The following is a 26,875-nucleotide window of genomic DNA, read 5'->3' as shown; positions in this document are numbered from 1 at the left end:
AGTTGCCTTCATTGTTATTTTATTTCAAGTTTGGGACTTTTTAAACACAATAATAATTGATTCATATGGATCGGTTCACTCACATGTTATGTGTTTATGTATGATTACTTAGCCACTTCCATACCGTGCCTATTCTGGCACTTCTCTCCTTCATGTAAAGATCATAATTTTTTTTTACTAGAAAATTGCTCAGAACCACCATATATATATATATATATATATATATATATATATATATATATATATATATATATATATATATATATATATAATATATATATATATATATATATAAATCCCGATTCACGGACGACTTACGCAAACAACGTAAAAAATTCGAATTTCGACGCGGGAACGGCGGCCATACTTGACATTACTATTCCAACTAGGGCCCAGCTCTAACTTTACGCGGCCTATCTCTTACGTAAATGGCGTAAAAGTACTGCATCGGCCGGGCGTACGTTAGTGAATCGGCGTATCTCCTCATTTACATATTCTACGCCGACCGCAATGGAAGCGCCACCTAGCGGCCATCCAAAATATTGCAATCTAAGATAGGACGGCGCAAGCGTATCTCTGTTTGAGCATATGCTTAAACATACGTCGGCGTAGATTCTGAGTTAGGTCGACTTATCTACTGATAAGTCGGCCTAACTCTACCTGAATCTACCTATTAATTTTTTTCAAAGATTTCTATCTTTTTAGTTGTTGCGCAAAAAATAGAAAATCGCAGAGGTGATCAAATACCACCAAAAGAAAGCTCTATTTGTGGGAACAAAATGATAAAAATTTCATTTGGGTACAGTGTAGCATGACTGCGCAATTGTCATTCAAATTGTGACAGTGCTGAAAATTGTCTTGGGCAGGAAGGTGCGCAAGTGCCTGGTATGGAAGTGGTTAAAAATCTCCATAGGCGACACTTAATTTTTTTATTACAGGCTACCAGTTTAGAGTTAGAGGAGGTCTAGTGCTAGAATTATTGCTCTCGCTCTAACGCACGTGGCGATACCTGATGTGTGGTTTGAACGGTGTTTACATATGTGGGCAGGACTTGCGTGCGCATTCGCTGCTGAGCGCAAGCTACTGGGGACAGGGGCATTAAAAAAAAATTGTATATAGATTTTTTTTTTTGCACTCTTTTTTTTCTCTTGGATCACTCTTGGATCACTTTCATTCCTATTACAAGAAATGTAAACATTCCTTGTAATAGGAATAGTGTGTGACAGGTCCTCTTTATGGAGAGATGCAGAGTCAATAAGACCCCACATCTCTCCTCCAGGCTGGAAAGCATGAGATTGGGGAAAAAAATTCACCGATCTCATGCTTTCAGCCGTGATTTGTTTACTTCCGGCTACCCGGGCGTGACATCTTAATGTCGTTCCCGGGCCTACGACGGTCATAGAGATTAAATCTCTATGCTGTTCATTCGGCGGTAGCCGAATTTGTTCTCTGGGCCTCCGATGGCATGGGAGAGCCTGTAGAAGCACCGGATGGCGGCGGGAGGGGGGCATGTAGACAGTAATGTTGGGGTCTGCTCAGATGCTTGAACAACAGCTGGCTTAGCCTTTCAGCGTACCGCTAAGAGCCTGAGCCAGCTGCCCCCCCCCTCCCCTGCTCCAGTGTGTGCTGGACAGACACAGCAGAGAGCGGTGGCTGACAGCAGGCCCGTCGCAACAGGACAGGCAAAGGAAGCAATTGCTTGGGGCCCCGAGCTGGTGGGGGGCCCCAGCATCCAGCGGCTTGAAGAGGCACAGGCATACTGTCGTAGAGTGGGGGGGCAGAGGGGGCCGTGGCACCGGGCGAAAAAATTTGGGGGGGAGCAGCGCAAAACCCGGTGCCAGTGTCACGCCGTCCTAATGTGGATGGTGTCACTCGCTGCGCTCCAGACACCATATTCCGGCTCAGGGATGGGCAGCGGCTGCCTGGTGATTGGACGATTGGGGGTCATGTGCGGTGGCAGAGGCTGGGTTGCTCTGGGAGTCCCGCCTCTGCCTCGCCATGTGAGCCGCCACCGGCTTCTTCTCCTTCGCTGCAGACTGAATCTACTTTTCCCCATTGTGGCAGCCAGTCTGAGACTGGTACAGCGGCGCGCGCTCTATCCCACAGGCAAATGTGAGTGAGGAAATGACATCGCCGGGCTCTTCCTAAGCAAGTAAACTGTGGTATGTGACAGACACGATCACAGTACAGTCACACTACACAGAGCATCACCATCTTCTCCACTAATCTCCAATGTCCTCCCAATGTCCTTCCTGTCCCCCCCCCAATTATACCCAATGTCCCTCCTGTCTCCCAATTATCCCCAATATTCCTCCTGTCCCCCCAATGTCCCTCCTGCCCCCCCCCAATTATCCCTAATATCCCTCCTGTCTCCTCACTGTCACCCCAATTATGCCCAATGTCCCTCCTGTCCCCCCAATGTCCCTCCTGTCCCCCCAATTATCCCCCAGTCCCCCCACTGTCCCTCCTGTTACCCCAATATTCCTCCTGTCCCCCCAATTATCCCCAATGTCCCTCATGTCCCCCCAATGTTCCTCCTGTCCCCTAAATTATCCCCAGTGTCCCTCCTGTCTCCTCACTGTCCCCTCTGTCACCCCAATTATCCCCAATGTCCCTCCTGTCCCCCCCAATGTTTCTCCTGTCCCCCCAATTATCCTCCTGTACCTCCTGTTTCCCCCAATATTCCTCCTGTCCCCCCAATTATCCCCAATGTTCCTCCTGTCCCCCCAATTATCTCCAATGTCCTTCCTGTCTCCCCAATGTCCCCCCAAGGTTCCTCCTGTCCCCCCACTTATCCCCAATGTCCCTTCTGGCCCCCCAATATTCCTCCTGTACCACAGTGTTCCTCCTGTTCCCCCAATTATCCCCAATGTCCCTCCTGTCTCACCAATGTCCCTCCTGTCGCCCCCCAATGTTCCTCCTGTCCCCCCAATTATCCCCAATGTCCTTCCTGTCTCCCCAATGTCCCCCCAAGGTTCCTCCTGTCCCCCCACTTATCCCCAATGTCCCTTCTGGCCCCCCAATATTCCTCCTGCACCACAGTGTTCCTCCTGTTCCCCCAATTATCCCCAATGTCCCTCCTGTCTCCCCAATGTCCCTCCTGTCTCCCCATTGTCTCTACTGTCCCCCCAATTATGGTGGTGACAATTGATGGCATGGCACAGTGGCTGCGTTTGATTAGACAGTGGCTGCATTTGGCATGGCACAGTGGTGACAATTGATGGGCACAGTGGCGACAATTGATGGGCACAGTGGTGACAATTGATGGCATGGCATAGTGGCTGTGTTTGATGGCACAGTGGCTGTGTTTGGTATGGCACAGTGGTGACAATTGATGGCATGGCATAGTGGCTGCGTTTGATGGCACCGTGGCTGTGTTTGGCATGGCACAGTGGTGACAATTGATGGGCACAGTGGTGACAATTGATGGCACAGTGGTGACAATTAATGGCACAGTGACTGCGTTTGATGGCATGGCACAGTGGTGACAATTAATGGGCACAGTGAGTGGCGGCAATTGATGGCACAGTGGCTGCAATTGATGGCATGGCACAGTGTGGGTGAACTTACACTGTATCACTATGCTGTGGTTCTTGTAGGCTTTGAGTGCGTGCATGGGGGGGGGCCTCCATGTCCATTTTGCTTGGGGCCCCCAAATTCCTTCAAACGGCCCTGGCTGACAGACACCACTCTGTGCTCAGAGAGGACCCAAGAACGGAATTGCATGTTTCTCTGTGTATAGACGTTAGGTCTGCTGTAAATGCAGGAAATAATTTTTTTTTTATGGGCACTGAATTTTATACAGACTTCCCAGATGGCCTTAATCGACCTGTATTTTTTATAATCTGTCTTTAAAAAAATAGCATGGCACAGATCCCATCGACATTTTCATGCCCTTCTCATAACGGCTCTATGGAGAGACGAAGGATACAGTCACTGTGGAAATTTACCAAACTTCTAAGCACATTTAGGCTTCATTTCCACTGGCGTTTTTACAGCCACTGTTGTTAGGCTTTTTTACAGCTTAAAAACGCCTGTCCATGTTTATTTTGTAAAAAAAAAAAAAAAAAAAAAAATTTTTTTTTTTGTGAGCTGCAGCTTTAAAAATGCCGCGGTCGCGTTTTTGAGCGTTTTTGAGCGTTTTTGCGCGTTTTTGAGCGCTTTTGAGCGTTTTTTAACGTCTGGCGTTTTTACAGCTCTACTCTGGAGCTTCAGAACGCCCTGGTCCCGCGTTTTTTTTACAGCTCAAAAACGTCTATGCCACTTGCAGCTCAAAAACGCCTATGTGGGAATGAAGCCATAGAATAACATGGACAGGCGTTTTTAAGCTGTAAAAAACGCTCAGAAACGTGGCTGTAAAAACGCCAGTGGAAATGAGGCCTTAGGGTTATATTTATAAAGCAGTCAATGTGACATTTACCAAATATTCACTGCAGGTGTATCTTCCAGGGCTCAATAAAACATGTAAAAATTTGATAAAAGAGTCCATAGACATCCAGAGAAGAACAGAAGGTGGATTAACAGTCCCAGCAAGCACTGAAAGAAGAATCCATGTGAGAAGACCAATATCCCATGAAAGTGAGACTTTCCCTCCACCTCCAGAGTACTCTGTGACTCTGTGAAGAATATACTGCAAGCTACCGTTTGACATTCTAGTTAAGAAACGCTCTAAGGGCTGCTCAGCAGGGGATCGCTCTGCTGATCCCCACTGAGCAGGCTGATGACAGGTCCATCTCCGCTCACTGTGCAGAGTCCCACTCTCCTCTATTTGGCGAACAGATGAAAATAGACCGCCTGTATTCATCCAATCCTTTCCACCAGACAGATGGAAAATAGGGTCGGGATCGGATAGCTGCAGGTGTCAGTTGACATGTTACAGCTGACATCCGCTACTCCATAGGGGTGAATCGAGGGTCCGATCAGGTCCATCTGAAAAACTGGCAAACGGACCTGATTGGTCTGCCCATGTGAAAGAACCCTAAGGGTGCAATTCTCACAACTATGTAGTGATTAACAAAAATACTCACTTGGATGAAGGGTAGGAACATATTGACCCATTCGGCCATCTTTAAGCATCTGTAGCAATGTGGTTTTCCCAGCATTATCCAACCCTAAAAATACTAATTTTCCATTTTTCTTGTATAAACCTAAAAAATTATAAAAGAAAAGCCTTTTCAACAAGATCTTATATTAAGTCTGAAATCAATGAATGCACAAAAACAAGAAATGGATATGGTTGGTCTAAGCAACTTAATCTGCCATATAACCTGAAAATCTGACTGGGATATTGTTCTCTTTTGCGCAGACCAGTCGCTTATTGCGATTTTTTTTTGTTTACCAAAATTATGTAGAAGAATACGCATCGGCCTAAACTAAGAAAAAAAATGATTTTTTTTTTAAATTGGGATATTTATTATAGCAAGAAGTAAAAAATATTGTATTTTTTTCAAAATTGTCGCACTTTTTTGTTTATAGCGCAAAGAATAAAAAACACACAGGCGATCGAATACCACCAAAAGAAAGCTCTACTTGTGGGGAAAAAAGGATGTCAATTTTGTTTGGGAGCCACGTCGCACGACCGCGCAATTGTTAGTTAAAGTGACGCAGTGCCGAAAGCTGAAATTTCACCTGGGCAGGAGGGGGGTATATGTGCCCAGTAAGCAAGTGGGTAATAAATCACCCAGACAACTGGATGATTTGTGCAAATATTTGTGCTACTGCTCATATAGCTAGATTCACGTATGGCGGCGTATCTTTATGCCGGCGTAGCACATCCCATTTGCACTACGCCGACGTAACATAGTGAGGCAAGTACTGTATTCACAAAGCACTTGCCTCCTAAGTTACGTCGGCGTAGCGCAAATGGCTCGGCGTAACCCCGCCTAATTCATAATAGGCAGGTAGGGGGCGTGTTGTATGGTAATGAATCGTGACCCCATGTAAATGAGGGCCGTTTGTACAGCGCATGAGCGCACATGCTCAGAATCACATTGGAAATACTCAATGCTTTCGACATGAACGTCACCTACGCCCTGCCCCATTCACGTACGCTTACGCAAACGACGTAAAATACGACGGCTGTTCCGTCGTTCATACCTTGCATGGGCTGCGCCATCTTTTTGGTGGTTTATCTTTACGCCTGAAAAACGCCTTACGTAAACAGCGTTTCGGGCGCAAGTACGTTCGTGAATCGGCGTATCTTGCTAATTTACATATTCTAGGCGTAAATCCACGTACACGCCCCTAGCGGCCAGCGTAAATATGCAGCTAAGATACGATGGTGTAGGAGACTTACGCCGGTCCTATCTTAGCAACATTTAAGCGTATCTCAGTTTGAGAATACGCTTAAAGATACAACGGCGCAAATTCGGACTTACGACGGCGTATCTACTGATACGCCATCGTAAGTCTTACTGAATCTGGCTAATTGTGTCTATTAAACGATACATTAGTGACCAGGACTGCTACTTGAATCAGCTGCATATCTTCAAAAAATGTCATAGTTTATGGCTAATCTCTAGCATTTATGGGTAATCACAAGATGACCTTTTGTTGTATTACTCAATGAATTGCTGCAATAAATTAAATGAAAAAAAATAAAAACAAAATCATGCCAGAAGTACGTTATTATAATTGCTAGGAAAAAGTCCCTCATTATCCACCTAAACCTCCATTTACTAGCAGTTTGTACAGCAAAAATAAAATTTGTGCTTTTAAATAGCTACATTTTGTGACGGACCCAACCAGGACAGAGGCATTTGGAGAGGATTAGGGGCTACCCTCATACCCATTGATTCTATAATGGACAACAACCTGATGGACACAGAGTGTGGTCTGAATTACTTCTCTGATTAAGGATAATAAAGCTTCCCTTCTGGAGTGGATGGAAAAGTGTAATAATAATTCTGTACAGGATAATCGTCAGAGGGAATATGGTGGCCCTCCTGCAGACTGGGTTGGAGAGGCTCCTTCACTTAAAGGGGTTGTAAAGGTTTCGTCTTTTATTTTCTAAATAGGTTCCTTTAACCACTAGAGCCGCACTATAGACGAAAGACGTCCACACAAGGGCGGATCCAGAGTCTAGTCTCGGGATCGGGAGGGGCATTGCCAGAAAATAAGGTGTTGCTTACAGAAATCAATTAGGTGTCCTGTGTGTCCGCTGCAATGTTGCAGTACCGCTAAAAAAATCAATGATCGCCGCCATTACTAGTAAAAAATATTTAAATATAAATGCCATAAATCTTTCCCATAGTTTGTAGACGATTGTCAGGGACTGCAGACTTGGTACAAGAGATGGTCAGAGACTGCAGACATGGTACAAGGGATGGTCAGAGAATGCAGACATGGTACAAGAGATGGTCAGAGACTGCAGACATGGTACAAGAGATGGTCAGAGACTGCAGACATGGTACAAGGGATCATCAGAGACTGCAGACATGGTACAAGGGATGGTCAGAGACTGCAGACGTGGTAAAAGGGATGGTCAGAGACTGCAGACATGGTACAAGAGATGGTCAGAGACTGAAGACATGGTACAAGAGATCAATGCAGACTCATCAGTGCCCATCATTGCAGCCTCACTGTACATATGAACGCAGCCCCACTTTTGTATATTAATGCAGTCCCACTTTTGTATATAAATGCAGCCCCACTTTTGTATATAAATGCAGTCCCACTTTTGTATATAAATTCAGTCACACTGTATATATAAATTCAGTCCCACTTTTGTATATAAATGCAGTCCCACTTTTGTATATAAATGCAGTCCCACTTTTGTATATAAATTCAGTCCCACTTTTGTATATAAATTCAGTCCCACTTTTGTATATAAATGCAGCCCCACTTTTGTATATAAATTCAGTCACACTGTATATATAAATTCAGTCCCACTTTTGTATATAAATGCAGTCCCACTTTTGTATATAGAATAAAGAACAACAAGAGAAAACAGGCGCCACTTAGTAAAACTGCAAAACTTTTACTATAAAATTTAATAATAGCACTCACATGTAATTATGTAGATTAAGGCATACGTATGATGCACAGCCAATGGATGTCCCTTCAGTCTCTGTTACAGCGCTGGTGTTTGTGCTGTATAGCAGGTTAAACCTGCTTTGTCCTTGCGATGCGGTGTGGAGAGGAGGTGCACAGATGTGCTCGCAGGGATGCCGGAGCGCACGCTTTGGGATGCTATGGTTGCGGTGGAGGAGATGACGTCATCGCCGGGGACAGCAATTGTGCGACGCGTTTCCGTGCATGTGCTGTGGTTTGATGGGAAACCAAACACACAGCGCGCACCTTTGTCAAGCTGGCTGTAGGGGTCACTACAGCTCTTTTTTATATGCCTCTCACTTGGTTACCATCTTGTGGCCAAATAGTAAAATGTCCTCTATGAAGAGGAATTAATACTATAAGTGATTGTTGTTTATTTAACTATCGAAAATATGGGGGGGGGGGCGAGAGTAAGACAAAGTAAGTGTCAAATTCTTTGGGCTTAGACTATAGAATGGATACATAAATAACGCGCCTAAAACACATATAGTTCAATACATCTTATTTAAAGAAAAAGGCGGACGGGGTGTAGTTTAATATGTGGGACAAATAAGATGTGAACTTTACTATTTTTTAAAAAAGAAAGAGAAAAATGGGAAAATGGGACTAAAATTAAAATAATAATAAAAAAAAATTGTAAAAATATGAATATGAAAATAAAAATAAAAATGATAATAATAATAATGAGAAAAAATATAAATAAAATTTTAAAAATATGTTAATAAAATGGGAATAAACTTTAAAAAAATGAAATGGAATTGGAATGGAAGATCAAAAATGGATGGAAACTTAATGAGTGTAGACTAAGTGTATAAAGGTGATATGAATAAGTACGTGTGCTTTTGTGTGTGGTGCACATGTGTTTATAATGGAGAATCAATATATACTTTGAGCTGATGTATATAAGTTGTTTTGGAACACTAGTGATCCAATAGGCAGAATAAAGCAATGATATGTGATGGTGTGTTATATAAAAAATATATAATATGTGTGGGGGTAAAATATATATACAAAAATTTATATATAAAAAAAGGAAGGGATAAGACTGAAAAAGTCAATCTATAAGATAGTGGAGACTTCTAATTCTTCATTTAAGCCTCCTGGCCTAAGGGCATCGAGGGAGTAAATCCAAAAAGTTTCTCTTTCACATAGGCGATGGAATCTTTCAGCCTCGGTTAGTTTGTTGGATATTTGCTCTATTATCCACACTCTCAGGCCCTCGGTGGATTTGTTGTGGCATTCTAAAAAGTGGCGTGGGACGCTGTGTTTGTCCCTACCTGCCTCAATTTTCCTTCTGTGTTCGCCAAAGCGTTGGCGCAAGGGCCCTATGGTTCGACCGACATAAAGGAGTTCACAAGGGCAGGTTAAGGCGTAGACCACAAATTCTGAACCGCAGTTGTAGAATTCTTTTAATGGAGGAGGCTTAAATGAAGAATTAGAAGTCTCCACTATCTTATAGATTGACTTTTTCAGTCTTATCCCTTCCTTTTTTTATATATACATTTTTGTATATATATTTTACCCCCACACATATTATATATTTTTTATACAACACACCATCACATATCATTGCTTTATTCTGCCTGTTGGATCACTAGTGTTCCAAAACAACTTATATACATCAGCTCAAAGTATATATTGATTCTCCATTATAAACACATGTGCACCACACACAAAAGCACACGTACTTATTCATATCACCGTTATACACTTAGTCTACACTCATTAAGTTTCCATCCATTTTTGATCTTCCATTCCAATTCCATTTCATTTTTTTAAAGTTTATTCCCATTTTATTAACATATTTTTAACATTTTATTTATATTTATTCTCATTATTATTATCATTTTTATTTTTATTTTTATTTTTATCTTTATTTTTATTTTCATATTCATATTTTTACAATTTTTTTATTATTATTTTAATTTTAGTCCCATTTTCCTCTTTCTTTTTTAAAAAATAGTAAAGTTCACATCTTATTTGTCCCACATATTAAACTACACCCCGTCTGCCTTTTTCTTTAAATAAGATGTATTGAACTATATGTGTTCTAGGCGCGTTATTTATGTATCCATTCTATAGTCTAAGCCCAAAGAATTTGACACTTACTTTGTCTTACTCTCGCCCCCCCCCCATATTTTCGATAGTTAAATAAACAACAATCACTTATAGTATTAATTCCTCTTCATAGAGGACATTTTACTATTTGGCCACAAGATGGCAACCAAGTGAGAGGCATATAAAAAAGAGCTGTAGTGACCCCTACAGCCAGCTTGACAAAGGTGCGCGCTGTGTGTTTGTTTTCCCATCGAACCACAGCACATGCACGGAAATGCGTTGCACAATTGCTGTCCCCGGCGATGACGTCATCTCCTCCACCGCAACCATAGCATCCCAAAGCATGCGCTCCAAAGTGCGCTCCGGCATCCCTGCGAGCACATCTGTGCACCTCCTCTCCACACCGCATCGCAAGGACAAAGCAGGTCTAACCTGCTATACAGCACAAACACCAGCGCTGTAACAGAGACTGAAGGGACATCCATTGGCTGTGCTCAGACGTATCGCTGGACATCATACGTACTGTATGCCTGAATCTACATAATTACATGCGAGTGCTTTTATTACATTTTCTAGTAAAAGTTTTGCAGTTTTACTAAGTGGCGCCTGTTTTCTCTTGTTGTTCTTTATTCTATGTACCTGGAGTGTCGCTTCAACTCCCTTGGCATGGCTGCCCAGTAACATGAACTGTAAACTCATGCAAAAAATCTAACCTAGCTTATAGGACTTTTACTGAGGACTTTATTTTGATCTACATGGTACACCACATGCGCTTTATTGTATTTAATTGTCTGCACCACTTTTGTATATGAATGCAGTCCCACTTTTGTATATAAATTCAGTCCCACTTTTGTATATGAATGCAGCCCCACTTTTGTATATGAATTCAGTCCCACTTTTGTATATAAATTCAGTCCCACTTTTGTATATAAATGCAGTCCCACTTTTGTATATAAATATAGCCCCACTTTTGTATATAAATGCAGTCCCACTTTTGTATATAAATGCAGTCCCACTTTTGTATATAAATGCAGTCCCACTTTTGTATATAAATGCAGCCCCACTTTTGTATATATGAATGCAGCCCCACTTTTGTATATAAATGCAGTCCCACTTTTGTATATAAATGCAGTCCCACTTTTGTATATAAATGCAGTCCCACTTTTGTATATGAATGCAGCCCCACTTTTGTATATGAATGCAGTCCCACTTTTGTATATAAATTCAGTCCCACTTTTGTATATAAATTCAGTCCCACTTTTGTATATTAATGCAGTCCCACTTTTGTATATAAATATAGCCCCACTTTTGTATATAAATGCAGTCCCACTTTTGTATATAAATGCAGTCCCACTTTTGTATATGAATGCAGCCCCACTTTTGTATATAAATGCAGTCCCACTTTTGTATATAAATGCAGTCCCACTTTTGTATATGAATGCAGCCCCACTTTTGTATATGAATGCAGTCCCACTTTTGTATATAAATGTAGCCCCACTTTTGTATATGAATTCAGTCCCACTTTTGTATATGAATATAGCCCCACTTTTGTATATGAATGCAGTCCCACTTTTGTATATAAATTCAGTCCCACTTTTGTATATTAATCCAGTCCCACGTTTGTATATTAATGCAGCCCCACTGTATATATAAATGCAGCCCCACTTTTGTATATAAATGCAGCCCCACTTTTGTATATAAATGCAGCCCCACTTTTGTATATAAATATAGCCCCACTTTTGTATATAAATGCAGTCCCACTTTTGTATATAAATGCAGTCCCACTTTTGTATATAAATGCAGTCCCACTTTTGTATATAAATGCAGCCCCACTTTTGTATATATGAATGCAGCCCCACTTTTGTATATAAATGCAGTCCCACTTTTGTATATAAATGCAGTCCCACTTTTGTATATAAATGCAGTCCCACTTTTGTATATGAATGCAGTCCCACTTTTGTATATAAATTCAGTCCCACTTTTGTATATAAATTCAGTCCCACTTTTGTATATTAATGCAGTCCCACTTTTGTATATAAATATAGCCCCACTTTTGTATATAAATGCAGTCCCACTTTTGTATATAAATGCAGTCCCACTTTTGTATATGAATGCAGCCCCACTTTTGTATATAAATGCAGTCCCACTTTTGTATATAAATGCAGTCCCACTTTTGTATATGAATGCAGCCCCACTTTTGTATATGAATGCAGTCCCACTTTTGTATATAAATGTAGCCCCACTTTTGTATATGAATTCAGTCCCACTTTTGTATATGAATATAGCCCCACTTTTGTATATGAATGCAGTCCCACTTTTGTATATAAATTCAGTCCCACTTTTGTATATTAATCCAGTCCCACGTTTGTATATTAATGCAGCCCCACTGTATATATAAATGCAGCCCCACTTTTGTATATAAATGCAGCCCCACTTTTGTATATAAATACAGCCCCACTTTTGTATATGAATGCAGTCCCACTTTTGTATATAAATGCAGCCCCACTTTTGTATATGAATTCAGTCCCACTCTTGTATATGAATGCAGCCCCACTTTTGTATATGAATGCAGCCCCACTTTTGCTGTAATCTACGCCGTTTACGTAAGGCGTACGTCCGTCGTAAAGTTATCCTTGCTATAGGTGGCGCTACCCATGCAAAGGTATGGACGTCAGAACAGCCGTCAAATTTTACGTTGTTTACGTAAGTCGTACGTGAATGGGGATGTGCGTAGGTGACGTTCACGTCGTTCACATTGAGCCGTCGTATCTTATGGAGTATATGCGACGTGATTCTGAGCATGCACACGCATGCGCCGTTCGATCGGCCCTTCATTTACATGGGGTCACTGTTAATTTAAATGTAGCACGCCCACTACCTGCCTACTTTGAATTAGGCGGGCTTACGCCGACCATATTACGCTACCCTGCCGCAACGTATGGGGCGAGTGCTTTGTGAATACTGCTCTGGGCTCTCTGTGCACCGTCGGCATAGCGTATATTCGATATGCTACGCCGGCAAAACTATGTGCCGAGGTACGTGAATCTAGCCCATTGTGTTTTTTTTCCCAAATTTTATGTCTTTCTTTGTTTATAGCGCAAAAAATAAAATTTGCAGAGATGATCAAATACCACCAAAATAAAGCTCTATTTGTGGGAAAAAAATTATAAAAATATAATTTGGGTACAGTGTTGTATGACTGCGAAATTGTCATTCAAAATGCGTCAGCGCTGAAAGCTGAAAATTGGTCTGGGCACAAAGGGGGTTTAAGTGCCCAGTAATGAAGTGGTTAAGCTAGTGCATTGTTGGTTCACTTACCTTTTCCTTTGATTTCCCTTCTAAATGTTTTTTTTCTTTGTTTGAAATTCTCACTTCCCGTTTTTCCTCAGTAAGCTTTCCACCATCATCTGAGCAGTGGACAGTAATTTAGAACAGCTTACTGAACACCTTACTGAGGAGGAACAGGAAGTGAGAAATTCAGACAAAAAAAAAAACAAAGAAAAAAAACATTTAGAAGGGAAATCGAAGGAAAAGGTAAGTGAACCAACAATGTACTAGCTTAAAGGAACCTATTTAGAAAATAAAAAAACTAACCTTTACAACACCTTTAAGAAATATTTATCAACAATCTCCCTTAGACCCCTTTCACACTGGGGCGCTTTGCAGGTGCTAGAACGCTAAAAATAGCACCTGCAAAGCGCCCTGAAACAGCCGCTGCTGTCTCGGGCTTTCACACTGGAGCGGTGCGCTAGCAGGATGGTAAAAAAAAGTCCTGCAAGCAGCATCTTTGGAGCGGTGTGTTAACCACTCCTGGTCATTGAAATCAATGGGCACTGCGGCTATACCGCCGTAAAAGTGCCTTTCACGGCCGCTAGCGGGGGGTAAAAGCACCCCGCTAGCGGACGAATAGTGCCATGAAATTGATGTTAAAGCCCTGCTAAAAATAGCGGGGGTTTAAGCCAATAGTACACTTCCTGTTGACCATATAAGAAGGTCATACACCTCGTGTCTGTATGGGACTTTTGCTTTTTCACTTAGCATGTAGATTTCCATCCAGTTGTACCGGTGCAACTGAAATAAAGTTATCTTGCTTCTGGAACACTTGAAGTTTGACTGATCACAGGGGAAGAATTATCCTATCATTTTGGTCCTTCGAGCCGCAACCAATGCGTGAAGCCCGGGTCCAATGGTTCTGATCGATCAGAAATCGGTGAGTATCGGATCTCAAAACTCACTGAGAAAATAGGTCCCCCCACTTAACATTAGTGGTCAAATAGGGGCCGATTGCTACCAGGACCCGGGTCCAACCATCTGGTTCCGAACCTGCCATGATCCAGTCCTAGTGTGTTTTGGAGGTAAGATACTTTAAATTTCATTTTTTTTTTCTCTCCAAGTCTATTCTTTTTTTCTCTTTTTCTCTGCTTGATTCTGGTTATGAGTTATAGAACAGACATTGGGACTGATTGTATGACATCTTAATAGTCCGCTGATGAGTTGTGATAACAGACATTGAGACTGATTGTATGACATCTTAATAGTCCACTGTAAAACAGGCATTTGGGGCGTTGCCTGAGGTAAAAATGGACGTTGCCTGCTGTCCGGGACAGATAAAAAAAAGATTTGAAGGGTATACCGAATGTCGTAGGTTGCGGAGCCGACAATTTAAGCGCTAAAAGTAGCTGAGTTATGTAAATAGATTGCGAGGCCTACTGTTTTCTTGGTGATCACTTTTTCTCCTTTTATCTCTTTCAAATGGTTAACCTTGCTAACTTTACCTTTTGTTTGAACTTGTTTTGATATTTTTTTTCCCCCTGTATTCTTATTGTTATCGTGGCCAAGGATTGCTACACCAGTGATTTACAAATTATTGGAAACCCCAATTAATGCTAACAACAGGGAAATGTTTTGTTAAGGCAGTGTCTGCAATCTGGTGTTTAAACACTGGGCTCCCCCCCCCCCATTCAGACATTGCTAAGTACACTTGCTCTTTTGTGTGTGTGTGCATGTGTGAATTTAGACCAGGTCATTTTTTTTTCTCTCTTCTTTTTTGTTTGTTTTTTGTCTGTGTTTGTTTTAAACAAACTGTGCTTCTAAAAAAAAGGGGAGGGTTAAATGGTATAGGAAATATATGTGTGCATAGGTTTCCTGTTTGGGGAATTTAGACTTTGTTGTTTTATATAGATTTTGGTGGTATTTGTATTCTAAACTCAACACTGAAGCAAAAGAACAGAGCACCATGGGGAATAATTTCTGTAAAGGGATGTATTGTGTGTGTTGCTGTTGTGTTCCTAATGCACCATTAGAAGGTGATAAGAAATGTATGCATAACAAAGACCCTAAAATTGTGATATACTGTGCTAAAAGGAAAAGAAAATGTGTTTTTTAGAATAATTTAACTGTAAGGCCCCATACACACGATAGAATTTATCCGCGAATACGGTCCAGCGGACCGTTTCCGCGGATAAATCCTCTCGAGGATTTCTGCAGATTTTAATGCGATGGAGTGTACTCACCATCGCATTGAAATCCGCGCCGAAATCCTCTGGCGATGACGTGTCGCGCCGTCGCCGTGATTATGACGCGGCGACGTGCGCGACGCTGTCATTTAAGGAATTACACGCATGCGTCGAATCATTACGACGCATGCGGGGGATCCCTTCGGACGGATGGATCCGGTGAGTCTGTACAGACCAGCGGATCCATCTGTTGGGATGGACTCCAGCAGATGGATATGTTCTGCATGTCAGCAAATATCCGATCTGCTGGAATCCATCCCAGGGGAGATATATCCGCGGAAAAAGATCCGCTGGCGTGTACACACCATAGGATCTATCCGCTGAAACCCATTTGCTAGGATTTATCTGCGGATGGATTCTATGGTGTGTACGGGGCCTAAAAGGTTGCCAGAATTTGGTGAAAAAAGCTTAAATTGTTAAGATCAGAGAAGGTGTAAGTTAGAAATGGCGGCATGCTGGCTTGAACATGCTAGAAGAACAAAAGAAAAATACCAAGCCCAACTCCCCCTGGTGGACAAAGAGGATAATTTAATTTGTAGCACCCAGAGACCACCTTATAATGGTCCTCCCCCTCAGGTGCAAGCCACTGCCCAGAGTACCACCCTCCCTGTGACATCCACCCCTGTCAGAGGAACCGCCTCTGAACAAGACCCTGACCCTACTTCCTTAATCTCTCCAGATAGCAGCATGATCTCGGAGCTGAACAGATCAATCCTTGAAACTTTAACTGACGCCATAACCTATACACTAGGTGTCCCTGCAGGTGCCAAGAGATCAAGTAAACTTCCTATTAGGTATGGTGTAGATGATGGTGAAGTATACCCTTTGATAGAAGTCCCAAACCCCAGGGGAGGACAGGCTGACGGGTTGGGAGGACAGCATCCCCTGACAATGACTGTTTTCAGGCCATGGACTGAGAAGGACATACAAAAGGCTACAGAACACATAAAACATCCAAAATTAGGTCCAGCGGAATTTATTGAAAACATAGAGGGATTACGGAACAGTTACAAGTTGAACGGGTGGAGGTAGAGAGAGCCCTGAGGAGAGTACTGGGATCAGATTGGGCTTCCATAAAGGGGGATTGGGACCCTTGCGGCCTAGCAGATGGGCAGAGGTGAAGAGATCCATTACCTCCAGATAGCCCAGACTTGGGAAGCAGGTTGACTGCATTACTGAATAGAGGTCAGCTTAGATGGATTCAAAGGACTGATTGGCAGAAAATAAATATGACAGTACAAGAAGACAAGGAGAGTGTCAGTGACTACCTAAATAAACTACGAGAGGTTTTTAAAGTGTTCTCCGGGATCCCTGAAGCTGAGGATGTGAATAGTGCATATCAGCAACAGCTAAAAACAGTTTTTGTAAATGGATTAAAACAGGATCATAAGGATTACATGGTTAAAAATATGGTTATTTACCGAACTATATCAGTTCTAGATGTTTTACAATATGCTAAACATTCAGAGAAGTATCTGAAAACAATGGGAAACAAATTTGAAAGTAAAGGTTTTTGTGCAAAGTGTTGAAGGAGATGAGGATGTAGAGGAGTACACTGCCGAGGCGGAAACAGAGGAGTCCCATAGAAGGAAGCAGAGGAGGGTATTGCCTCTGTAATAGATACATTTTTACAAACAGGGGTGGTTATTCTGTGTCCTGACAGCCCCTGTAACACCCCTCTTTTCCCTGTTAAGAAGGTTCCGCCTTCCACAAGCTGGAGAATGGTACAGGATTTACAAGCTGTTAACCAGGCAGTTATACCAAGAGCTCCTGTGGTACCAGATCCACACACACACTATTGAATGATTTGGATCCAGGGAATGAATTCTTCTCAGTGATTGATATCAGTAATGTTTTTTTTAGCTTTCCAGTGCACCCCGACCATCAATTTTGGTTTGCCTTCACTTACCGGGGGAAAAGGTATACCTTCACCAGGTTGCCCCAGAGCTATCGTGAGTCCCCCACCATCTTTTCACAGGCAATGTCCACAAACTTGGCTCAATTTGTGCCCCTAGGGGGAAGCCAGCTCCTCCTCTATGAAGACACATTCTAGTGGCGTCTCCCGCAGAGGTTTGTAGGACTGATACAATGGCTCTGTTGTATTTTCTCCATGATCAAGGGCATAAGGTAAATAACACAAACTCTAGTTGTGGCAACAGCAGGTCAAATACTTAGGGTATAATATCTCAAAAGAAGGTCGGCACCTGGATGAAACGAGAATTCAAATCCTCCTATAGGTGTCGAGACCAAAAAAACAAATGATGTATTTTTTGGGCATGAGGAATTTTTGTAGGGTTTGGATCCCCGGGTATTCAATATTGACCGCCCCGTTGGTCCATGCCTTACATGGTAACCCCATGGCCCCACAGGATGCTATTAAATGGAGTGAGGAAACAGAGATAGCTTTTACTGACCTAAAACAAGTCCTTTCTAGTTCATCAGTGCTAGCCTTAACGGAATATGATAAACCTTTTTCAAACAAACAGTAGATTTAAGGGAAGGTCACATGACATCAGTACTTACACAGTCACATGGTGAGCGCCAGAGGCCAATTGCTTACTATTCTACAAAACTAGACAGTGTAACTAGAGCACTTCCACCCTGTGTACAGGCAGTGGTAGCTGCAGCCGAAGCAGTTAAGGCCTCAGCATCTATAGTGCTATATCACCTGCTGACACTCATAGTACCTCATGCAGTATCTGTTATTCTTTTACAACAAAAGATATCACATTTGAGCCCAGCACGACACCTTTCCTGTATGACAATACTCTTAACACAACCTCACTTAACAATACAGAGGTGTACTACATTAAACCCATCCAAACTACTACCACTCCCTACTGATGGCCATAAACATAACTGTACTGCTGCCATCACTGAAAAGGTACTGCCTCAAAGTGATTTGAAAGATGTACCTTTATCTAATCCTGACATGACGCTTTTTGTTGATGGCTCCAGTAGGAAAAATCCAGATGGCACAAATGCAACTGGATATGCAGTAGTGACACAGGATGAAATCTTGGAAGCCAGGCCATTACCAAAACATTATTCAGCACAAGTAGCAGAACTTGTAGCACTGACAAGAGCATGCATAATTACAAAAGGAAAATCTGTAACCATATACACAGATAGTCAATATGCATTTTCAACTGTACATGTTTTTGCACAACAAGGGAAAAACAGGGGGATGGTGACCTCTAGTGGTAAGCCAATTTCACACACGGACTTCATTCTAGAACTTCTAGATGCAATACAGTTACCAAAAGAGCTTGCAATATGCAAATGTCAAGCACACACAAAACATACAGACCCCATCTCGGAGGGAAATAAATGAGCAGATGAAGCGGCTAAAATAGCGGCACAAGAAACACATCAAATAATGACAGAACTGGAAATCATAAAGATAGATCATACAGTCCTTACTGATATGCAGCAGAATGCTCCCCCCGGGGAGAAACAATATTGGAAAACAAAAGGTTGCACATTGATAGAGAACATTTAAACATCACCTGACGGAAAACAAGTATTGCCAAAATCCCTATTTAGGTATGCAGCAGTGTTGACACATGGAGTAACTCATGTGTCAAACAGGGGTATGCCTGAGATGTTAAGTAAGGTATGTACAGCCTATGGCTTCACAAACTACTAAAAAACTTTTTGTTCTCAATGCATTGGATTTTCTGGTAAAGTCCGGCTACAAAGGGAGGTTCTGCACAAGGTGGGGCTTATCTCAAACCGGTGAAGAACTCCATTACCTTACCCCCCAGGGCTCTGTAGCTGGTTAGGATGGAAGGGACAGTAATTATCTTGGGTCTACTGGTGACTCTAGGTGAGACGTCTATACGTGGAGGCAGAAACTGGAAAGAGAAAGAACCTGGGCAAGTACGGGGAAGGCCTTGAACTTAACCTTCATAGAAGAAGTAACTAGTACTATTTTAGTTGATTTTTGCCAAATGGTGGACTGTGGGGACTTAACTGAAGCAAGAAGGCTCCAATGGGCAGATAAATATGTTTGTTATATTCCAAGTGGAACTGACTGTTCAGTATGGAACCACGGCACACTAAGATTGGGGGTACAACATTCTAGGCATAAATGGTTTAAAAGAAAGACTCACCATAACAAAGGCAGCCAATTCTCCCTGTACCCATGGCAGAGATTGCAATCAATTGCTGATAACATTAAAAGAACCTCAAAAAAAGGATCAACGGTTATATTCTATGGGAGCATGAGTGATCAGATCCTTTAGGTACATTTTTCCTCGAGGTATTACCACCCAATAAAACCAAACAGGAAAAGGTAGACACAGAAGAGAAAGAAGAAGGCCATACTAAGATAGAAGTTCTGAGTAACACTGCAAGATTTACTAACCTAACAGTAGAAGATGCCATAGTTTTGGAGACGGGTTACCAAGAAAGAAAATTAGTGGTTAGAATGGTTGAGGTACACGGTTAAAGCTCTAAAAAAGCGTGCTGGAGCTAGACCACATTTAGCAACAGTCCCTTTTCCTCTAGATTACAATACAGATCCAGAAGGTTTAAAATGTATGCTGCGGTTATATAATAAGAGTTATAAACCAGAAACAAATTCTACCTGTCACACATTGAGCTTGCTGTCTCCCCCAGTGCAGAGACCTCAGATACCTCCAGCGGTTGCTACGTATCCGGGCAATTTTACTTGTTTTACACTCCCAGGGAACAGTAGCGCGGTGGATCTTGGGTCATTACCGGATGACTGCTGTGCGGAGAGGATTAACAAGGAACATGGTGACTGGGTGGAACATGACATTCAGAGAGCTGATGTCTGGTGGATGTGTGGGGATAAGAAACTGCGAGCTAGGGTCCCAGCCAATGCCCGAGGGGATTGTGCCATGCCAGCTAGTTATGCCCCTGAGAATCCTGTCAGAACACCCGTGGACTAAGAGTCACCAAAGGTATCGAAGGGACACCTCTCCCAAAGGGTCATTTGACTCCCAGATCTACATAGATGAGATTAAAGTTCCTCGAGGGGTGCCAAATGAGTTTAAGGCCAGGAGTCAGGTAACGGCTGGGTTTGAGTCTCTTTTCTGGTGGGTGACTATAAATAAAAATGTTGACTGGATTAACTATATATACTACAACCAAAAATGATTTGTAAACTATACCAGGGACGCTGTAAAAGGTCTAGCAGAACAGCTGGGCCCCACCTCTCTAATGGCATGGCAGAACCAAATGGCTTTAGATATGATCTTAGCTGAAAGAGGAGGGGTATGCAAAATGTTTGGTAGCATGTGTTGTACTTTTATCCCTAATAATACATCTCCTGGAGGGACTGTGACCAAAGCCCTGGAAGGACTTACTGCTCTATCGAATGAATTAGCAGAGAATTCAGGTATTAATGATTCATTCACAAACTGGCTTGAAGGATGGTTTGGTAAATGGACTGGACTTATCGCATCATGTTTGATCTCAATTGCTGTGGCTTTGGCCGTTCTGGTCACTTGCGGATGTTGCTGCATTCCCTGTGGTTGAGGACTTTCACAAAAAGTGATCGAAACTGCAATCTCAAGAACAATGTATCAAGCACTTCCTACCTCCGAGGAGACATGTGTGGACGTTGAAGTTCAACTTAATGACATATAGCCCGAAAGTGTATAAAACACAGGGACTATCATCAAAATGTGTTGAGATAAAATAGCCACACAAGAGGAGGGAATGTTGGAAAAGTTTTCTATGTGCATTGTGTGACTATTTATAAAAATGTAAAATGGGGTCCAGTTTCTGTAATGTCTTCTAAGGACACGTTGCTTTAGCTCTTCTAGTTCTATTGTTTGTTTTACTTCCTTAAATCAAACTTTGCTAAGAGTTGTAAAGAGACACTGTGATTGGCAATAAAGCTGTTTTTCGTCATGAGCCACCGGTGGTCTTTAAGCCAATAGTACACTTCCTGTTGACCATATAAGAAGGTCATACACCTCGTGTCTGTATGGGACTTTTGCTTTTTCACTTAGCATGTAGATTTCCATCCAGTTGTACCGGTGCAACTGAAATAAAGTTATCTTGCTTCTGGAACACTTGAAGTTTGACTGATCACAGGGGAAGAATTATCCTATCATTGTACTTAAAGCCAACTTCTTGTCGATGCCCTCTTGTAAGAATTCTAGAATTGTTGGAGAATCGTATTCTTTTTTCCTATTCTCTTTTAGCCAGAGATTAAATTTTTTCCAGTGCTTCTGATAAATTGCTCTGGTATTTGGCTTGCGACTCTGCAACAGAGTTTTGATCACTCTGTCTGATACACCCTTGGACTTCAGGATGTCTATTTCAGATACCAAGCCGCCAGATTCAAAAAGGCTGGGTTGGGGTGCTGGACTGGACCTTGAGACAGCAGATCCTGACTGCACGGCAACATCCAGGGTGGCCGATCTACTAAGGCTAGTAGAAGTGAAAACCACGCCTTTTTTTGGCCAAAAGGGGGCTATCAAAATAAGGGAAGTCTTCTCCGTCTTGAATTTGGAGAGGACTCTCGGCAAAAAATGAAGTGGAGGGAAAGCATAGGTCAGGGTGAATGTCCAACTGTTCTGCAAGGCATCGACTGCTAATGGTTGATCTCTTGGATTCAGAGAGAAAAAGTTTGGTAGTTTGGCATTTTTCCTGCTTGCGAAAAGGTCGATTTCCGGAAGACCCCACTTGGCAACTATGTCTGCAAACACTGTCGGATCTAGAGACCACTCCTCTTGAGAGATCAACTGTCTGCTCAAAAAATCTGCTAGACCAGGGGTGGGCAATTATTTTTTCGATGGGGCCACATGAGAAACTAAAAATATTTTGGAGGGCCGGGCCAAAAGGCTAAACTCAATACTGCATAAAATCAATTGTATTTCTTTATAAAAAGCAGTAAATATCATTGTTGGAAAACTGGTACGAGTACTTGTTATAGACATGGCACAGGAGGGGGACAGAGGCTGGGGACATGGCACAGGAGGGGGACAGAGGCTGGGGACATGGCACAGGAGGGGGACAGAGGCTGGGGACGACACAGGAGGGGGACAGAGGCTGGGGACATGACACAGGAGGGGGACAAAGGCTGGGGACATGACACAGGAGGGGGACAGAGGCTGGGGACATGACACAGGAGGGGGACAGAGGCTGGGGACATGACACAGGAGGGGGACAGAGGCTGGGGACATGACACAGGAGGGGGACAGAGGCTGGGGACATGACACAGGAGGGGGACAGAGGCTGGGGACATGGCACAGGAGGGGGACAGACGCTGGGGACATGACACAGGAGGGGGACAGAGGCTGGGGACATGACACAGGAGGGGGACAGAGGCTGGGGACATAGCACAGGAGGGGGACAGAGGCTGGGGACATGGCACAGGAGGGGGACAGAGGCTGGGGACATGGCACAGGAGGGGGACAGAGGCTGGGGACATGACACAGGAGGGGGACAGAGGCTGGGGACATGACACAGGAGGGGGACAGAGGCTGGGGACATGGCACAGGAGGGGGACAGAGGCTGGGGACATGACACAGGAGGGGGACAGAGGCTGGGGACATGACACAGGAGGGGGACAGAGGCTGGGGACATGACACAGGAGGGGGACAGAGGCTGGGGACATGACACAAGAGGGGGACAGAGGCTGGGGACATGACACAGGAGGGGGACAGAGGCTGGGGACATGGCACAGGAGGGGGACAGAGGCTGGGGACATGACACAGGAGGGGGACAGAGGCTGGGGACATGGCACAGGAGGGGGACAGAGGCTGGGGACATGACACAGGAGTAGGACAGAGGCTGGGGACATGACACAAGAGGGGGACAGAGGCTGGGGACATGACACAAGAGGGGGACAGAGGCTGGGGACATGACACAGGAACGGGACAGAGGCTGGGGACATGACACAGGAGGTGAACAGACGCTGGGGACATACGCTGGGGACATGGCACAGGAGGGGGACAGAGGCTGGGGACATGACACAGGAGGGGGACAGACGCTGGGGACATGACACAGGAGGGGGACAGACGCTGGGGACATGACACAGGAGGGGGACAGACGCTGGGGACATGACACAGGAGGGGGACAGACGCTGGGGACATGACACAGGAGGGGGACAGAGGCTGGGGACAGGCAGCCACTGTTTAATCAATAACAATTGATTAAACAGTGGCTGCATGTGATGGCACAGTGGCTGCGTGTGATGGCACAGTGGTTGCGTTTGATGGGCACAGTGGCAACAATTGATGGCACAGTGACTGCGTGTGTTGGCACAGTGGCTGCGTGTGTTGGCACAGTGGCTGCATGTGATGGCACAGTGGCTGCGTTTGATGGGCACAGTGGCTGCGTGTGATGGGCACAGTGGCTGCGTTTGATGGGCAGAGTGGCTGCGTGTTATTGGCACAGTGGCTGCGTGTGATGGGCACAGTGGCTGCATGTGATGGGCACAGTGGCTGCATGTGATTGGCACAGTGGCTGCGTGTGATTGGCACAGTGGCTGCGTGTGATTGGCACAGTGGCTGCGTGTGATTGGCACAGTGGCTGCATGTGATTGGCACAGTGGCTGCGTGTGATTGGCACAGTGGCTGCGTGTGATTGGCACAGTGGCTGCGTGTGATTGGCACAGTGGCTGCGTGTGATTGGCACAGTGGCTGCATGTGATTGGCACAGTGGCTGTGTTTGGGAACAGTGGCAACAATTGATTGCACAGTGGCTGCGTGTGATTGGCACAGTGGCTGCGTGTGATTGGCACAGTGGCTGCGTGTGATTGGCACAGTGGCTGCGTGTGATTGGCACAGTGGCTGCGTGTGATTGGCACAGTGGCTGCGTGTGATTGGCACAGTGGCTGCATGTGATTGGCACAGTGGCTGTGTTTGGGAACAGTGGCAACAATTGATTGCACAATGGCTGCGTGTGATTGGCACAGTGGCTGCGTTTGATGGGAACAGTGGCTGCGTGTGATTGGCACAGTGGCTGCGTGTGATTGGCACAGTGGCTGCGTGTGATTGGCACAGTGGCTGCGTTTGATGGGAACAGTGGCTGTGTGTGATTGGCACAGTGGCTGCGTGTGATTGGCACAGTGGCTGCGTGTGATTGGCACAGTGGCTGCGTTTGATGGGCACAGTGGCTGCGTGTGATTGGCACAGTGGCTGCGTGTGATGGGCAGAGTGGCTGCGTTTGATGGGCACAGTGGCTGCGTGTTATTGGCACAGTGGCTGCGTGTGATTGGCACAGTGGCTGCGTGTGATTGGCACAGTGGCTGTGTTTGGGAACAGTGGCTGCGTGTGATTGGCACAGTGGCTGCGTGTGATTGGCACAGTGGCTGTGTTTGGGAACAGTGGCTGCGTGTGATTGGCACAGTGGCTGTGCGTGATTGGCACAGTGGCTGTGTTTGGGAACAGTGGCTGCGTGTGATTGGCACAGTGGCGACAATTTATGGTGGCACAGTGGCTGCGTGTGTTGGCACAAGTGGCTGCATGTGTTGGCACAAGTGGCTGCGTGTGTTGGCACAAGTGGCTGCGTGTGTTGGCACAAGTGGCTGCGTGTGACCCCTCCCGGCCCTGCCTACTGTTATCACCGCGGCGGGGAAGTTAGACAGCGTTCGTTTGAACAGCTGTTTTCCCCGCTGCGCATAGACACTCCCCCTTGGACGGATCTGTCCAATCGCGAGCAAGGGGGAGTGTCTATGTGACTCCCCCTTGCTCGCGATTGGACAGATCCGTCCAAGGGGGAGTGTCTATGCCATAGACACTCCCCCTTGGACGGATCTGTCCAATCGCGAGCAAGGGGGAGTGTCTATGTGACTCCCCCTTGCTCGCGATTGGACAGATCCGTCCAAGGGGGAGTGTCTATGCGCGGCGGGGAAAACAGCTGTTCAAACGAACGCTGTCTAATGTTCCCCGCCGCGGTGATTAACGTGGCAGCGGCGGCGGTTTCGGCGGCGGGGGTGGGCCGGATTAAAAGGTCCGCCGGGCCGTATACGGCCCGCGGGCCGTAGTTTGCCCAGGTCTGTGCTAGACTGTTCTGCGTACCCTTGAGATGGACGGCTGACAGTGACTCCAGATTCTGTTCTGCCCAAACAAACATTTTGTTGGCTATGTTCATCAGGGTGGGATTCCTGGTTCCCCCCTGTTTGTTCAGGTACGCCACCGACGTAATGTTGTCTGACCTGACCTGCAGGTGTTGATGTTTGAGTTGGTCTTGAAATGCTGCCATACCTTTTGCTACAGCCTTTAACTCTCTGTAATTTGCCGAGCGCTTCTTTTCTAGGCGACTCCAAGAGCCTTGCGCCCATTGATCCCCTAGATGGGTTCCATAACAGACCTCCTTTCAGGTTGTTTTGGTTTCTCCACCACCAAAGTGCTTGTTTTGTTTTTTCTGATAGGAAAGGACTTGGAAGACAAAGTGTTTCTAACAGATTTTGTAAAAGGAATGACTGGAGCGGTCTTTGGTGAAACCTGGCCCATTTCACTGCTGGGATGGAGGCTGTCATGAGGCCTAAAACTGACATTGTGACGGTATTGGTATGATATTCCCATCAAATATTCCCTTCTTCCATAAAGAACATCACCCAATATTCTACGAGGAGGAACATTCCTGGAATCGCCCCAATAAGCCACACATGAGTCAGCGCTTACTGCTGGAACAAGACAGTTTAATGGCAGCTTGCTGCTGGTATATATACGGTTTACAAGCTAAATCCTCAATCAAGGAACAATGAAATCTCCACCCCCTTTTCACACACAGTGGGGGCTCTCATACAGATTATAGGCAGACACTTCGGAGTCGACCCTGAAAACATTTCTTTAGATAATGACATCAGTGACGTTAATTACTAGTTGTACCGAATACATTATCTAGACAGCTTGGCCCCGCATACAGAAGAGGTAATTACCACAATGAAGCAATCAGAATAATTAACATGAGCCACTTCTAATCACAGCAAACAGTAAACACGGGTCTCCTTCACACAACACAATAGATCAATAAACCTTTCAACAGAGTAATGAGTCACACCTGAAACCACCTGCCACCTCCAACACACACACAATCACCAGCAGGGAGAATGACACTGAAGCATCCTTCACAGACATTGGGGCTGATTTACCAAGCCTTTACTCCATGACTCATGGAGTAAAAGCAGGAGTAGCAGCCGTTTGGTCATTTACTAAAGAAATACGCTGCTAGTGCAGTGTATTTCCCTAGTTACTAATGTGCTCAGTGCGCCCAGGAGAGGGTGCATTGTGCACCAGTACAGACCTGGCGCACGGCAC

General features: G+C 44.5%; 1 protein-coding gene across 1 annotated transcript in view; it reads right to left on the bottom strand.

Annotated features, from left to right (window-relative positions):
• The window catches only part of LOC120932422 (GTP-binding protein SAR1b-like), a 570,126-nt gene that overhangs the window by 176,239 nt on the left and 367,012 nt on the right, over positions 1–26,875 (bottom strand). The window contains exon 3 of the mRNA XM_040344773.1: positions 5,028–5,147. Within this exon, the coding sequence (XP_040200707.1) occupies positions 5,028–5,147 (120 nt within the window). The remainder of the gene's footprint in view (positions 1–5,027; positions 5,148–26,875) is intronic.

The sequence above is a fragment of the Rana temporaria genome, chromosome 3 (assembly GCF_905171775.1).
Source record: "Rana temporaria chromosome 3, aRanTem1.1, whole genome shotgun sequence".
NCBI lineage: Eukaryota > Metazoa > Chordata > Amphibia > Anura > Ranidae > Rana > Rana temporaria.
This window is presented reverse-complemented; position numbering and strand designations above follow the sequence as displayed.